Raw genomic sequence first — 16,144 nt, 5'->3', positions numbered from 1 at the left:
AGAGAGATAGATATAGATATATACACATACATACACACTTGTATGTGCTGTAGGTATTTTTACCTTTACACCTGCGCAAAGGTGAAGGTGAACAAAGTTTAATAGGGACTCATGTGGTCAAAATCTAGTACAGTCAATCAATCACACAATCCTTTTTTTCTTTTATTAGAAATAGCATTAGCTGTACACTGCACTGTGCACCATAAACATTATAAAGCATTTTTCCTCTCTCCCATCTTTTTGGTTGAGGGACAAAATAGCATAGCAGAACTCCAGTTATCAAAATCCTATGTACACATAAAAGCTAAGTTCTTTCGTGGGAAAAAAACCATGGAGGAAGACTTGTGATTTCTCTCTCGTTGATATAGTCCAATGGAGATGGTTTTGATCCTAAATCATAGTCCTTAATGAGTCGATCAATCATCCAGGCCCGGCGACTCTCCTTGCTGTATTCTTGATGCTATTCTGATGGCTTCCTCCAGCGAAGGCTGATCACTGAGCTACAGAGAAAAAGGAAAACAATGTGCATAATTCAAACAAACATTGATTGACATACTGATAACCACTGTTAATCAATCACTGATGTAATCTCTTTACTCTGCCGCCACCTTTAAAAGACAATACCACCTCTGACTGTGACTGTGTGTTAAAGGCTGCTGAATTTCATTGATGACTGTCAAAAGGTGGAAAAGGTGCTTGCTTTGTAATGCACATGGCAGAAAGAGGTGAAAGATGGTAAATGAAAACAGTGTTTTTCAGGATAAACAAAGGTTGGTCATCTGACCTGCAAACCTTTGATGCGATCGTAGCCCCTCAGGGGTTTTAGGCCTGAATAGTTAATATAGTATTTAAATTGAATATAATAGTATAATAGGTAGTTAAAATACATACATTTTTGAATAGATGAAAGATTATAATCTTTCTATTATAGAGTGTGCTAATGTTTTTCATTACATAATTACCCACCGATGGGGAAACTCATGTATGGAAAATTGTAAGTGTAATGTAATTTCCCTCTGCTTTTGGTGATAAGCTTTTATACTGGTGTCAAGAAAAAACAAGTAAAACCACAAGTGTAAATTACTACAGCACTGACTTCCTTTTTTTTTTTTTTGCAGGAACAGTGCTGGTGGTCATTATGAATTTGGATTACATGGAAACTCACACATCCTGTGGTTAAGTTTTGGTTTAGTTTGATCCCTAATCAAATGCGCCAGCAGGAGGGCAGCAACACACCTACACCCCCTGAGCTGAACCCCACCTACCCATGATTTTTAGTTAAGAGTTTAAGCAAACAGCTCAACAGGGTGGGGGAGGGATTATTTGGGGAGACTAACTTAAGGGACAGTTCAACCCAAAATTTAAAATTACATATGTTTCCTCTTAACTGTAGTGCTATTTATCCATCTAGATTGTTTTGGTGCGAGTTACAGAGTTTTGGAGATGTCTGCCTTTTTTTGAATATAATGGCACCCGGCTTGTGGTGCTCTATGCGCCAAGAAATACATTTGAAAAACTCAACAGCAAAGCCTCTTTGCAGAAATCACAACCCGGTTACTCAAGTTACGCAGTTTCGTGTCGGGACTATTTTCTTTCTTCCTACATGAAACTGCTCACAACAAGGTTTGTGATTATCTTGAGTAACCGAGTCACGCCAAAACAATCTAGATGGATAAACAGCACTGCAGGTAAATATATGTGTTTTATTTTGAAGTACCCTCCTGACCTGAAACTCCTGTCTCAGTATCATTTAAGCAACAGAACACAGTGTAGTTTACAGCAAAAATAAAAGTGATGAATGCAGAAACGCAGCAGCCTCTGTAGGATCAATACCGAGTCTCTAACTGATATCTCTGAATTTAATGGGCCTCTATTGCTGAACTTGCATTCCCAAATGATCCATTTCGCATGGAGTGGCAGATGTATCCAATCTTCTTCTTTGTAAAGTGAGCTAGACAGATTCACAGAGTGGGACTCAGCCCACCAGCCTATTCACTTCTACGGTATCGGTCTACCAACCTGCACAGCAATGTGAGTGCCGTTGGATGTGGCCAGTAATGTGACTGGATGAATGTCATCCTGTTCTTGGCTGTAGGCTGCCTCCTCCACAGTCTGGAACGAGGCCATGTCAGGTGTCATGATGGCCACCTGAGGGAGACAGAGACATTGTACACAAATCAACCAACTGCTTTGGTGTTGGGTCACAAATCACTTAGCGGCCACATCTGGTGCCATCACGGGGGTCCAGCAGAGAACTGGTTGTGCACCATGAAGGTTTGAATGTCCAACAACCAGAATAAAAATGGGAAGACACCTGAAAAAGGCTGTTGTGATGTGGCTGTTTGTGTCTAGTTTGTAACATTTTAAGTATCTGGTCTTATGAAGTACATTACTTTCCAAACGGAAGTTACTGTGATACGGTAAACTCTCGTGTCCTGAGTTTCAGTCTTCTTTTTTTTTTTTTTTTTTTCCTGAGAAGAGTCAGTAAATGTACACATTATTCTAACAACATTTTTGTACCGTCTACACAAAACTCGGGCAGTTGTTCACCTGTTCATCTGAGCCGTCTGTTGTTACCATGGTAACTGAGTGAGCACCTTGCGTTGCCAGTTCGTGGGCTGGGATGGTTATGGTTGTGCCTTCTTGGGTTACCATGGTGATTGTGCCACCCATAGCTTGTAAGTCTGCTTCAGAGATACTGACCTGATGTGAGACACAATACAGAGTGAAGAACATTCAGTTTCACAGTAAATCATTCTGGGAAAATAACTTAAATCTGATGCGGAACAACACTCTCTCTTCAAATATCTTTAGTATTATCTTCATAATTATCCGGCCTTAATTCCTCTGTTGTTCGAATACCTAATAAGACACAAGGCACAAGGGCAAGTAGGCTTGTGAAACGTCACTACAGGGCTGAGTGATAGTCAAAATCAAATATCACGTTGGGGATAACTAAGTGCTTTCAGAGGATGTTTACACACTACAAATGTTTGAGAAACAGTGATTAGTAATATGGATGATTAACAGCTCGAGGAGCTCACTGGTCATTTTATGTTCTCTGCTTTTAACTTCAATCTTTAATCTTTAATTTCCTGTGTTTGATTGTTTTTATTAGCATTTTCCTATGCTTTTATTGTTTGCCATTTATTTACCCTGTAAAACACTTTGTATGTTTGTTAAGAAAAGAAAGTGTATAGAAATAAAAGGTTTATTATTACTTCACTGAACTAAATAGGGCTGCAGCTATAGATTATTTTAGTAATCGAGTATTCTACCGATTATTCCATCGATTAATCGAGTAGGAAATACTTTTGCCTCATTAAAATGCAATAGTAAACATGCAAAAGAGAAAATAAGACAGGTCTCTTAAAATGAACAACTAACTGGTTTCCTTTTTTTAGAAAAATCTACATTTTTATTGCTTAAATTGCATGCAATAATATTGTCAAAACTAAACCCATTTAGTGCCATATTATATTCTGGGTTTTAAAGAAAACATGTTCTGAAATGCAAAAACAAACAGCTTTTGCTTTAAAAAGATATATATATATATATATACTTATATATATAAGTTTCAGAACTATAAGTTTCAACCCAACTACAGCTCAGGCATAACGTAACTGGACAGGAACTGTGACTATCATAAGAATAAATAACATGAATGAAGCTCAGGCTTTCACAAATTGACTGCAGCATTTTATTTTCTGTTATTTTCTTGAGCAAAAGCCAGCTAACTTAGGGACATCATAACTAGCCACCGCATTGATTTACGTTGTTAACTAGCTATTACATACAGCCATAATTAACGCAGCCTGCATTCTTTACTAGCCTTCAGATACCTTGTGTCGGGTCCGCTCTGTGGACTGGATGCTTTCTGCTTTGAGTTTTACAATAGACACACTGTACAGAGTTTTCATGGTCACTTTCTCTGGCCTGTCTCTTCTCTGCGGCCCTCGCTATTTTTCTCTCTTCTCTCTTTTGTAATCCGCACTGTCAAATCACAGCAAAGACGCTCTGAACCGTCTCTGATCACACACAACGTCAGCACGTTGACAGTAATAATCATCCGTGTGAAACACAGTGCTACTGGATTAAACAATATGGATTAAACGATTTATTTGAGAGATCGTTTCAGCCCTAGAACTAAAGTAGATAAGTAGCTCAGGAAATCTGGATCACGGTGATGCAGCCTTTAAACCCAGAATTGTTTTGTTTTTTTAAACAATCTTTCTTTTATGTGGCCCCATATCAGCTTGGGCTCTTTTTTTTTTAAACTAAAAATGTGCCCACACACTTTTATAAAAGATGTTTTTTTTTTCTTCAACAAACTGTAGTGTGTACTTGTTAACCACGCACACTGTGGACGAACAGAAGTTTAGATGCAGCACGGCACACAGCAGTAAGGAGCCTGTGCGAGGTCTTGGCTTGTAGGGTGTGAATAACTCATTGTCAGGAGTAAACAGTGGCCAGCAGGCGGAAAATGTTGAGAACAGATAAAAACCACAGTCTGAATGTACTGCATTAAAAAACAACAACATTCAAATGTTGTACTTACCGTTGGCATGAAGCAATTTTAAATCTCGGTAACGTATTTACTATTTGTTACGTCACTGCAATCATTTACCTGCTGTTGCGTTCCATCCTCCTGCGTTACCAAGGCAACGTGTTGCTGACCAACCATGTCCGCGCTCTCCACAGGCACCTGCTCTGAGCCGGAGTCGTCTGCCTCAACCACCGCTGACGTGTAGCTGACATTGGGGTCATCAATGGCATCTTAATTGAGATTGAAAGATTTTGTTTGTCAGTGTTTGAGATAATGCTATTCTGTGTAATTCATATGTTAATTTTATTTCATTCTGTGTATATTTCCTGTACATTTTCACATTGTGCTGAAGTTTCATGCTGTAGTTACTTTAGTTTTATATCTTTCTTTCATATACACCTATTTCTGCTTAATATGTTCTAGTGTTATAATTGTTGTTTGTGGGATATTTTATACCATCTCATTTTCACTAAAAGTTTTATTTATATCCTAGTGTTTCTTGTTGATCTCACCCACATTCCCAGAGGGTATCATTCAAGTAGGGCTGCAACTATTGATTATTTTCATTAAAAAAATATTACAATGTCCCAAAGTCGAAGGTGACATATTCCAAAGTCCAGTTGTGTTGTTTTATCCGACCATCAGTCCAAACACAAAGATATTTAGTTTATTGTCATACGTGACAAACTACAGCAACAAATAGTCACGTCTGAGAAGCTGGAACCAGTGAAGTTATCAATTAGTTGGCATTTCATTTTCTGTATATTCTATAACTATTATTAACGATTATTATTTTCATTATAAATTAATCTGCCAGTTATGATCTCAATTACTTGTTTGTTCTATAAAATGTCAAAAAAATAGTGGAAAATGTCCAAACCTTAAATACAAATCAGTTAACTATCATATTAAGACAAGTATCAAATCCTCACACTGAAGAAGCTGCAACCAGAGATTGTTTGGCGTTTTTATTTGAAAAATGACCATTAATCCATTATTAAAATTGTTGCCGATTTATTTTCTGTCCATCGACTAATAGTTGCAGCTCTACATTCAAGTTTTATCTAATCTTATACACCTCACAGACCTTTATCAAAAAACTCCTTTTTAAGGAATTTCTCTATATGGTTATATTTACACTGACCTGTTGGGGGTTCAAAGTAGGCCTCCTGCTCCTCCTCGATGGGCTCTGTGTCATTATGGGCGGTGCGTTTGTGCATGGCGAGTGTTGAGATCTGCTTGTAGGTTTTCCCACAATGGTTGCAGTTGTAAGGTTTGCATGGTGTATGAACCACATGGTGTTTGTAAAGGCTGGAGTATTCGGTGAAGCGCTTTTCACAGCCAGGCACTGTACACACATAAGGTTTCTCTCCTGGACAAGTAGAAAAGTAGCCAGACAATGGGAAACAAGGTTTTAATTTCACTTTTTATATTAGAAGTTGTGAAAATTTCAGTCCTTATTGCAATGCTGAGGTACTTGTGACCAATTCTTTCTTGTAAACAAACCATACACAAGCAGAATACTAAATGATGCTGGAATCTTAGCGTATAATCCATATTAATTTCTGCAAACTATTCACCCTATTCAGTTGTACAAGAACTCAATAATAACTCGTGCTTAACTTAAGGCTCAGCACAGGCGGTCAGTTGTGCTGGAGTAGGTCACCAAACTACGGCTTCATGACTCATTACAAGTTGGCAGGGACGGACCAGGTGAATTGCCAGACTGTGATGCAAAAGGACTCACCGGTGTGTATCCTCATATGGTTCTTGTAGTTGGTGGCACTGGCGAATGACCGTCCACAGCTTGGCTCAGAGCAGTAGTACGGCCGCTCCCCGGTGTGTGTTCGGATGTGAACTTTGCGGATGTTGGAGGTGGTAAACGACCTGCCGCAGCCTTCGATTGGGCATTTGAAAGGCTTCTCTCCTGCAGACAAAAAATGAGATATAGATAAATTTTCCAAAACTTATTGTATGGGTCTGTTGATATTTCTGGCTGTTTGAAAGGGATGTGAATTTTGATTAAAAATTCTCAATTCAATAATGCTGTGACCAGTTTTATGGGTAAATAATTATGAACACGAATCCATTTGGACTGTGAGTTGATTTTTTTCAAGTGTTTGACATATTCTGTGAAATACTTTATGTCTCTCTGTTAGGTTTAGATTAAAACTGTTTTTCAAAAACAAACAACCCCCGCCCCCAGCCCCCCGTGTCATGCTTCTCATGATGACCACGTGCCTGAAAACCCCTCCAGCACTTTGGTGGCTCTGTGGGAAAATTCAGTTCCACACATCCAGCTAACAAAACTTTACAGCCAAGTACTGGCACTGCACCCCAAGCTGTGTTGTTTCAAAAACTGGTGATGCATAACTCTGGCCTGGTAGTTTTGACCAAAATAACGTAATTTTAGCTGAGAACACTCAGTCAGTTCTGTATTAAACAAGCAGTCTTGAGGCTAAGTAGCAGTTATCATTTCAGTTCCCAGCAGTAGCTAACAGACCTATGACACATATATATGACATTTGCACACCTTTTCAGGCATATGGCACAACAAAATTACGACTGGTCCTGGGTGTGGTTGTGTACCTGTGTGAGTCCGTGTGTGCTTTTGAAGGTCTCCAGAGGTTTTGAAGGACTTGCAGCAGTTCAACTCTTGACATCTATATGGCTTCTCCCCCGTGTGTGTGCGTGAGTGACTCTTCAGTCCATACCCTTAAATCGCCATAAAAACAGAAATCATTAATAACATTCAGTTATGCCCTCATTCCTGGTTAATGGACCTTTTTTTATTGTTACAATCATTTGTTGCAGCAACATAAGAGTACACCAGCCTGATTTTATTTTGATCTCAAAGTGGTCACTATAGTAATTATAGCATTTTCATCAAGGTGTTCAATCAAAGCATCACAACAATCAATACAGAATTCCAAAATAATCTGCCAAAATGTTGTGATGTAGGCTGGATCTCTTTCTACTCTGAATTATGCAATCTGGCAAATAATGTAATAAATATGACATGTTCCAATGTGTAAATTCTTTTAAAAAATTAATTAAATGGCTTTAAAGTTAATGAGAATGGTCAGAATGGAAAAACTAAATTCTCCACAGCTACCTGTTGCAAACTTCTTCCCACAGCCAGGATAGTCACAAACGTACGGTTTGTCTCCAGTGTGGGAGCGCTCGTGAACCTGCAGGACACACAAACAAAACTGTGTAGCAGTGAGGCTGAAAAAGCAAACAAGTAGCTAACAACATAATCCCACACTTGAGTAGGCACAAGCACAGGAAAACTTTTATTTCGTGAACACATATACGTGCACACACAACCACAAAACACCCACACTTACCTTGAGATGGTGGGCAGTGGTGTAGAGCTTTCCACAGCCCTCGTATTCACAGCGGAAAGACTTCTCGCCTACATTTGAGCCCCTTCCTTGCCTGTTGTCTTGACCCTGTAACACAATCTGAAAGAAACATGAATTAGACTCCACTGTTAAACCAGTCATGAAAAAAAAAAAAAAAACTCCAGAAAAGATACTCTACCCGCATGTGGACGCCATTGTCTGCTTCCACTCTGCCAAAGGACCCCAAGGGATTCTCTATATTCTCCACCTGACAGGAAGGAGAAAGGACACTTCCTATTACAGTATATGCTGTCAGAATTATGAGTGTTCATAACCAAGGGAAATGTAACGAAAAAACACACACAGATGTTATCCACGTCTGCAAAAATGTTATACAAGATAAACCATGAGGAGAACATTTCAAAATTGAATCTATACTTTAGGCAAATGTCAATACAGTCTATATTAGCACATGCTTCCCAATATACTGTCTATACAGATTGTTTATTTTTTAGTAAAAGATTAAATTTATACAATGTGGGATGCAAAAGCTGTAATGGAACATCACAACATTACAAGATCAAATTAAAAAGCAACAAAGTCTGTGCAGAAAATTTCCGCAAGAAAAATACAAGTTATAAAAATAAAGAAGAAATAAGCATGTATAAATCTGGAAGTGTTAAATATAACATCACTAACATAGTATAATTTTAGACATTAAAAGGGTATCTATATTAAAAGTAAAAAAGCACTAAAAAGGGTTCCAGTATTATTTGAGATACAGTATAGCATCAATAGATATTATATAATAAAAAATATAAATAATTGAACACAAGTAAATCAAGACATTTTGGGGAGTTACAAGCAAAAATATGAACTTTCCAGCTTTTGATCTTGATTCTGTGTCACATGACAAGTTTGCCAGACTTGTGCCACACCAGTACAATGATGTAGTATGTTGTGTACCTTGGTGGTGTACTGTTCCAGCACGCTGATGGTCTCTGGGTCAATGGCCGTGGACTCAGCCTGCAGGTCTGCGATGGTGCCGTCAGCCTGGATGGCCAAGATGGTGTTGGACTGGGGCATGTGCACTGTGTGCTGGATGTAGGCGGTGCTGCCGTCCTCCAGCTGCACCTCCTGCAGGCCACTCTGGTCATACACATCTGCACAGAAACAAGGAGAAGGACGTTCATGTAGAGGGAGAAACTGAATGAGGAAACTGGGCTCAGGTCCAGTATGAAAACTGAGATGGCTGTTTGCTCAGGGAGGATGGATGGTTTCCTACATAAGTATAGTCAAACTTAAAGTTTCTTTGTACAAAAGCACTTAGCGACAAGACAGGAGTTTTTTTTGTTTGTTTTTTTATTCCCATGAATACATAGACAAACATGGAGCATATTTCAAAACATGGGTTTTGGTGTCAGCCCATCAGAAATGCCACAAAGACAAATTTCTAGATTCACAGAAACAGATCTGAGCTGAATGCAGCCACGAGACACTGTATGTTGTGTTTAAAGTAAAGTGTGTCACATGTTCATAAACACATTCAAATGTCCACAAACTGACTGGGTAGTGTCAAGGTATGCTAACCTCTCTCCGAGTTGGTTGATGAGAAGGGATCCACACGAGACCTACAAATGTCTTTCACAAGTATTTATATCCCCACAAACAATACAGATATATCTGGAGACACAACACAGAGACCTCACCAGGCGCTCTCCCCGCTATGTCTGAAGCAGCAGCACAAAGGCAGTTGGTTATATGGCCTGAGCTCCTCCTGGTACACAATACTATGTAAATGCCTAAGGTCACATTACTAGTACACTATTTCTCCAGAGGTTGTAAAAGGGCATTATGGGAAAAAAGAAGCAGAGGCAGATAGAATCAAAGCAGGTAAACCAAAACATTAAATTACAACTCTTCCTCTTTTCCCCCCTTCTTTCTTTAATTTTTGTTGAGTGGTGCTTTAAGTTTGTAGTGTGTTGTGTTTTAAAATAACAACAAAAATTCATCACAAATGACTTGTAGAATGAACTGAATATAACCGACTGATGAAACATAACAATGTTAGTATCTGAATGTTTTTTTTTTATTACTGTTTAATCCTTGATTTGTCATTCATTCATTGATATGTAGTTCTAATGAATTGTACTGTAATGAGACACTTGAAATTGTATACTTTGAGAAAATCAAGCTCTTAGGTGTTAAACATTTTGTACCTTTGGGTGTGTGAATGTAGGCTGTTGTTCCATCTTCTAGCTGAACTGCCTGTCCGTCCTCAAGCTGTAAACTGTCTCCTCCTACAACAGAAAAAAAAAAACCATTAGGCACAATGACTTCACCAACAGTAACCTCTGTTTAGCTTGATATCTCTATGTATGCTTTCAGTCCTATAAGACGGCATTATGTCATTCAGATGAAATACAAATAAACTATTGCTTCTCATCATCCCACATACTGTGGCAGTTTGTATTTCAGCAGACAACAGAGTACAACGCGAATACTGTTCTCTCTGTCCTAAGATACTGCAGGGATTTGTGCTTTACCTCCTTTAGGCATCGACACATGCTGAACGTACGCAGCAGAGCCATCCTCCAGCTGGATCACCTGGCCGTCCATGATCTGCCCATCTGAAAAGGAAGCTTTGGAGTCGTGCTGGATGTATGCAGTGGATCCATCCGCAAGAGTAACAGCCTGCAGGCTGACTGTGTCCATGCTCTCCATCTGATCACCATCTGAGAAATGATTCGACAATGATAATACTTTAACTGTTGGTGTAAGAAGATCATGCTGAGGCCGTTGCAGGACAAGAGAGGATAAAGATCTGATACTGGTAAATACAACTTTCTCTGGATGGAGCACTCACTGATTTACTCATTTAACTAAAGTAAATTTTAAAGTGTCTTAATTAGGATGGAGTGAGATGTTTCTTTTCTCTATTGCATCCCCCATTTGGCCTAAAATACTGTATTTCTATGGGACTGATCACATCCTATAAATTCCCAGGTTATGGTTGTTCTTGTAAAAAGTCTAGAAGACATCTGATGAACAGTGTTTCCTCTATGAGCCAATCACAGTGCACAGAAAGTGTAATTTTCATATTTAATTAGTATTTATTGTAACATCTCCTCACTTTATTTGTGGTCATTTGTATCTCAATACACGTATTATTTATGTATGGTGGACACATAGTAATAAAGTTTATTTATACAGGACTTATCAAAATCAGCAATTACAAAGTGCTTTACATAGAGCAGGCATAAGACAATAAAATACATAGTAACTCTATTCTTTTATATTTATTTTTCATGCTTTATAATGTTTATAGTAGATGTTCATAATGTACATATTATTCTAGTTAGGCTATCTAAAGTACAGTCTGTTCTTGTACTTCTTTTTGTGGTGTGACACTTAAATTTTCCTGCATGGCATCAATAAAGTTAATCTTACTTCATCAGCAACAAACATTATCACATATGATAAAGAAGCTGTGAAGTAAAATAATAAATTAATTTGGCCAGTTGTCTACTTCAAGCTGTACTCTAGACTTATGTTGACTCTAAATGAAATTACAACGATGACAAGTTCAAGTTTGGGAGCTCACCTGCCACAGTCACGGCCTCTGTCAGACAGAGAGTGACCGGCTGCCCATCTGCATCGTGAAACTCTGCCATTCCCTGGGAGTCCCGGTTTATCTGGGCCAAGAGCATGCTTTAGCTGCTGGAGTGAAACACGCAGGAGACACATTTAAAACGTTTGATACGGGTGTCCACAGGTCAGTAAACACAGAGACACAAGCACTGAGGATGGAGATACTTTTGCAAGATGTGATGGGTAGTGATGCACCGATGACAGTAAATCACTTGTTAGATGACGGGGTGAAGCAAACATACATAAATTAATTCCAAGGCACACATGTGCAATGCGTAGTTTCTCTATGCTGAAATACACGAGCCTACAAATGCTTTGTGGTAACTTGAACAAAACACATGAATTTACAACATATAAGCTGCATGAAATAATGAAGGTCTTACAACTCGGCACCCACTTCAAGTCAGGGCCTCAAGTTCAGGTGATAAAGCATAACCCACCTTAAGGCCCTTATCATGTAAGTAACTGTGCTTTTGTGGTCCATATTCCCACACAGATGTTCTATTAAATTATTGTTTGGGGCCCCTGGAGCTCTGGGGCCCCCAGTACATAATCCAACCTCGTTCACCTCATTTGACCCGTAAGAGTTAGCTGCATTTATTACTGGCATATATGCTACTCACAAAAATATGTCAACTCAAGCATTTATAGACTTATTTAAGTAGTTGTAAGCTATATAATGAGTGTTCACTACCTCACTGGGCTCTTATTTCATCCCCTGTCACCGTTGCTGTTTTTGGCGCTTATTAATTTGAATATAGCATCTAAGGCTAGCTAGCTAGCTACGATGTAGCACAACTATGACTTGCCACATTTGTCACACTGTAATGAAACATTATCTAACAAGTGTTAGTGAACCGGCTCTGTTGTCAGGCTAACGCTGCTCAGTTAGCACATGTGGGTGGTCAAACAACTCACAGTTACAGCCGCCGAAGCGATAACGTTATGTCATAAAGGAGTGGGGTGGTTAGCCACCATGCTAACAGCATTGCTAACTACGCCAACCTGTGCTGTCATGACTTTTTAGCGGTTATTAGCAAACTGTTTCTTGAAGATTGTCTTAAACCAGAGTGCAGCTAATTAAAGTTGGTATATGAAGTCTAAGCTGACTCTGTGACAGCTGGAGGGCTAGCTAGCTGTCTCCGTGGAGCTTCCAGCCGCGATTGTCTAACTAGAGACGCAGTTAGGAAACAAGAACGGGGAATCCATGAGCTAATTAATGATAACATAAGCGTTTTGACTCGGTGGGTGTCAATTTTATTTTATGGTAAAACAGTATTTTCCATTCTTCTTTGGATTCCCTATCGCATCCTGTCACTCCCTCTCGTAGAGATGGCTGTGGGAATAATGCATACTGGGTAAAAACCAATTTATATACTAACCTCCGAAAATTTCCAACAATTCCTCCTGTTCGACCACCATGCACCAGTGCAGGAAACGCTTCGCGATGTCCACACACCGGGAACATGTATGAGAGCATAATCCTCCACGCGGGGTACCGCCTATTCGCAGGTCAGACACGCTGATTGGTTAGAGATCACAGCTCCCACTCCTATTCGTCAGCCTGTGTGCCCACCATTTCCTATTCCAGCATATGTTGTTGTTATTCAGCTTCCCGGGCCCCTGACAGACGCCATTCCGCGTCGGTTTTCGTATTGTCTCGGGCTTTTGACTGAAAATGCGCTGCGTCGTCGTTGAAAGTAAATATTTAAGCTTCAACATAAGACGACAGTGAACGGAGGCTGTGGATTCCGAGCCACGCTGTGTTACAGGATGTGGTTAGACTTGTTTTTCAGCAACATAAACATCGATGTGTGGGGAGATTTTTCGGCATCCATGTTGAAAACAAGGTCGTGTGGGAAAAAAAGGGGGAATCTGGGCAATGCAGTGAAGAGAGCCTCGGAGGGATGAAATGTCCAGCTCACATCTGCAGTACAGACTACAGAGTGCAGTACATCTGAAAAACTCACCCATAGCGTCGTCCAAGTCGTCCAAAACAGGATTTCAACTCATGAATAGATACAAAACTTGGATAGATAGATAGATAGATAGATAGATACCAAAACAAACCACATAAGAACAAACAAAGAGGTAGATGAGAAATATAATAAGAAAAAACATTAATTCTAATAAATGAAAATATTCAACAGAGTGATATAAACTAAAACTAGGCCAATGCTCTGAGTATATACAATGACAGCCTGGTGATATGCTGTGCATTGGTACTGCAAGTATAATATACTGTATTGATGTATTGGTGCTTCACTGGAATTGCATAGATGATTATTGAGAATAACTGGGCTATGCAATGAATCTACGCAGGTATGTATTATACCGGTATGTACAGGTAAGTATGTAATAATAATACTAATGATAATCTTTTATATAGCGCCTTTCAATACAAATAAAAAAAAATGCAGCTCATATTGCTTCTGCAGAAAACAAATGGTGGAAAAGAAAAAGTAAAAATTTAAACAAGAGTTGAGATTTGAAATACATCCAGAAAGAGGAGGGGAGACAACAACATAGTAATGATAATAACATAATCACAAGTAATATAATTGTAGCAGGAGTGTACGTGATTTAAAAAAAAAAAGACAATAGAGTAGTTACATCAGGTTCTCGGTAAAAGCAAAGCTAAAAAGATGAGTTTTTAATAGGCGCTTAAAAGCCTAATTTGTTGCAGCTGTCCTCAGATTCAGAGGCAGGGAATTTCACAGTTTGGGTCCAGAACTACAGACGGCAGCTTTATCACAGGTCTGTGGTAAAGTTAGCAGCAGAGACTCTTTTAACATATCAACCCCACTTTGCCCCAATTTTAGGGGCAAAGTCCTTGAATATATTTAGACAATTACAAGACTCTTTTTTTAAATTTATCCTAGAAGTAACTGACTGAACTGAAAGCCAGTGCAGGGACTTTAGATCTATGTGTGTACAAGTGAGTAATAATACAGGAATATGAAGTATTATAGAGATATAATACTGGCAAACTTTACAGTTATGGATCTGAAAGTGAAATCGTACAGTAAACAATATCGGATGAAGAGCTGAACCATCGATTCTCTTCAACCTCAGTTTTAATGTGTGAATATTGTACAGGTTTCATTCGGACATGGGGGCATCCTCTGATTTACAGCTGGAATCTATCATATTATCACAGGACATACATGCAATATCAGGGACATAATCATTAAACATTTTGAATTAATCATACACACTTACCTGCACTTGAGATTTGATATTGTACATACATAGCTATATGCCACTTCTCATACATTTCTATATGCAACTCACCAAGAAGCAACCTTACAGCTAACCGTTCGTTTATATTTTGGATTTTGGATATCTGTTTATTGATATTCCATATGTGCACTCTTTATATTTGCACTCTTTCCTACTTTGTACTGCAACTACTGCACAACAACTTCCCTCGCGATAAATAAAGTTATATCTTACCTGATGTAACATCTTCAATCTCTGAAGAAACTCTGAATGTCCACAGAGTCAGTCATATATGTCCATACTTAGACCTACTCCAAAAAATGTGGATTTTGAACCCAAAATATTAAGACTTTGTTCACACATGCAGACTTTTCTCATTAGTAGAATATTTCCATTATATTTCATGTAGGACTATATTCTTTTGCATTCTGTTTATTAAATGTGTTTTCTGCAGCTATAAAAATGGAAAATGACAATAAAAATTGAAATAAAAAACAAATTCAAAGAAAGAATTTATGTTTCTTTTCTTCCCCCCTTTTCAGTATATGTCACATTTACTCATTGCATTAATATCTTAATAAGGAAAATTGTGTGTTATTACCAAATAAAACTATATTCCTAATAAGCCTAATATACAAATCGTTTGTCCTGTCAACGCTTCTTTCTCTAACATCTTTGTGAACGTGTAATTCCACAATTGCATACAGTTCTTATAGTGTATCATAATTTCAAACGACAGGAAGATTTAGGTGTCTCACTTTTAAAACCTTTTTTTTTTTCTAAAGGAGTCACGATTCAGTAAAGTGACGTATTTAGTCCAGTGTTTTCAGGTTGAAGCTGCCAAGAGACACAAGAACAGGATGAGAAAGTAAAAGCTCTCGTTCAATACTTAACGGCAACATCTTAAATGATATAGTCCCCAAACCCACTGGTGGGACTGCATTCAGTATTTATTCTTTAAAAGTATGGAGCAGTTTATGTTCATTTGTAACGTTTTTATTCGGTTTAAGATTCTAAGAAAGTAATTTATTTGCATCTTAATTGTTATTGTTCTAGTGTATTTAGTTTTATCTCTGCTAGTTTTAGTACTTAAGCTATTTTATATTTTATTTTTCTGTGGCTATGTTGCTATACCACATATATAGGCTATTATGTTGTTTTTTTAATTCCCACTTTACCTCCATTAGTATGAAAAGGTACTGCATGTAAACTTGAACTTGTAATTGCCTAAAGAAGCAATTGTGCCATGCACTGCATGTTGTCTGGGGGGGCTATAATTTAGTTTGTCTGGCTAAGATTGATAAACATATGGAGTAGAGGAACAATTGTGCCAAATATACATTAAATGGACTTAAACATAACAGATATGAAACTTTCC

General features: G+C 38.4%; 1 protein-coding gene across 2 annotated transcripts; it reads right to left on the bottom strand.

Annotated features, from left to right (window-relative positions):
• Positions 1 to 149: 149 nt before the first annotated feature.
• On the bottom strand, positions 150 to 13,400 carry znf143b (zinc finger protein 143b). Of its 2 annotated transcripts, none has more exons than XM_044192394.1 (15): positions 12,927 to 13,400; positions 11,498 to 11,613; positions 10,440 to 10,628; positions 10,113 to 10,193; positions 8,860 to 9,056; positions 8,093 to 8,161; positions 7,897 to 8,013; positions 7,662 to 7,737; positions 7,136 to 7,261; positions 6,294 to 6,473; positions 5,691 to 5,918; positions 4,628 to 4,776; positions 2,551 to 2,703; positions 2,020 to 2,148; positions 150 to 500 (listed from the first exon to the last, which is right to left on the bottom strand). In XM_044192394.1, exons 2-15 carry the CDS (start codon positions 11,601 to 11,603, stop codon positions 417 to 419), a joined length of 1,884 nt encoding a protein of 627 aa, XP_044048329.1. In that variant the 5' UTR covers positions 11,604 to 11,613; positions 12,927 to 13,400; the 3' UTR covers positions 150 to 416. The 2 variants fall into 2 exon arrangements, with proteins under 2 accessions (XP_044048329.1, XP_044048330.1); XM_044192395.1 differs by having other exon boundaries at positions 11,498 to 11,610.
• Positions 13,401 to 16,144: the final 2,744 nt, after the last annotated feature.

This window comes from Siniperca chuatsi, linkage group LG4, assembly GCF_020085105.1.
Source record: "Siniperca chuatsi isolate FFG_IHB_CAS linkage group LG4, ASM2008510v1, whole genome shotgun sequence".
Taxonomy (NCBI): domain Eukaryota; kingdom Metazoa; phylum Chordata; class Actinopteri; order Centrarchiformes; family Sinipercidae; genus Siniperca; species Siniperca chuatsi.
Note: the sequence above shows the minus strand (reverse complement) of the source record. Positions and strands in the feature narration are given on the sequence as shown.

Bases quoted from the DNA above. Each gene is read 5' to 3' on its own strand.
- znf143b (XM_044192394.1), bottom strand. From the start codon at position 11,603: ATGCTCTTGGCCCAGATAAACCGGGACTCCCAGGGAATGGCAGAGTTT. The intron at 8,014-8,092 runs GTAGAGTATCTT...TGTTTCTTTCAG, and splicing joins ACAATGGCGTCCACATGCGG to ATTGTGTTACAGGGTCAAGA. The intron at 7,738-7,896 runs GTAAGTGTGGGT...TGTGTCCTGCAG, and splicing joins CCACTGCCCACCATCTCAAG to GTTCACGAGCGCTCCCACAC.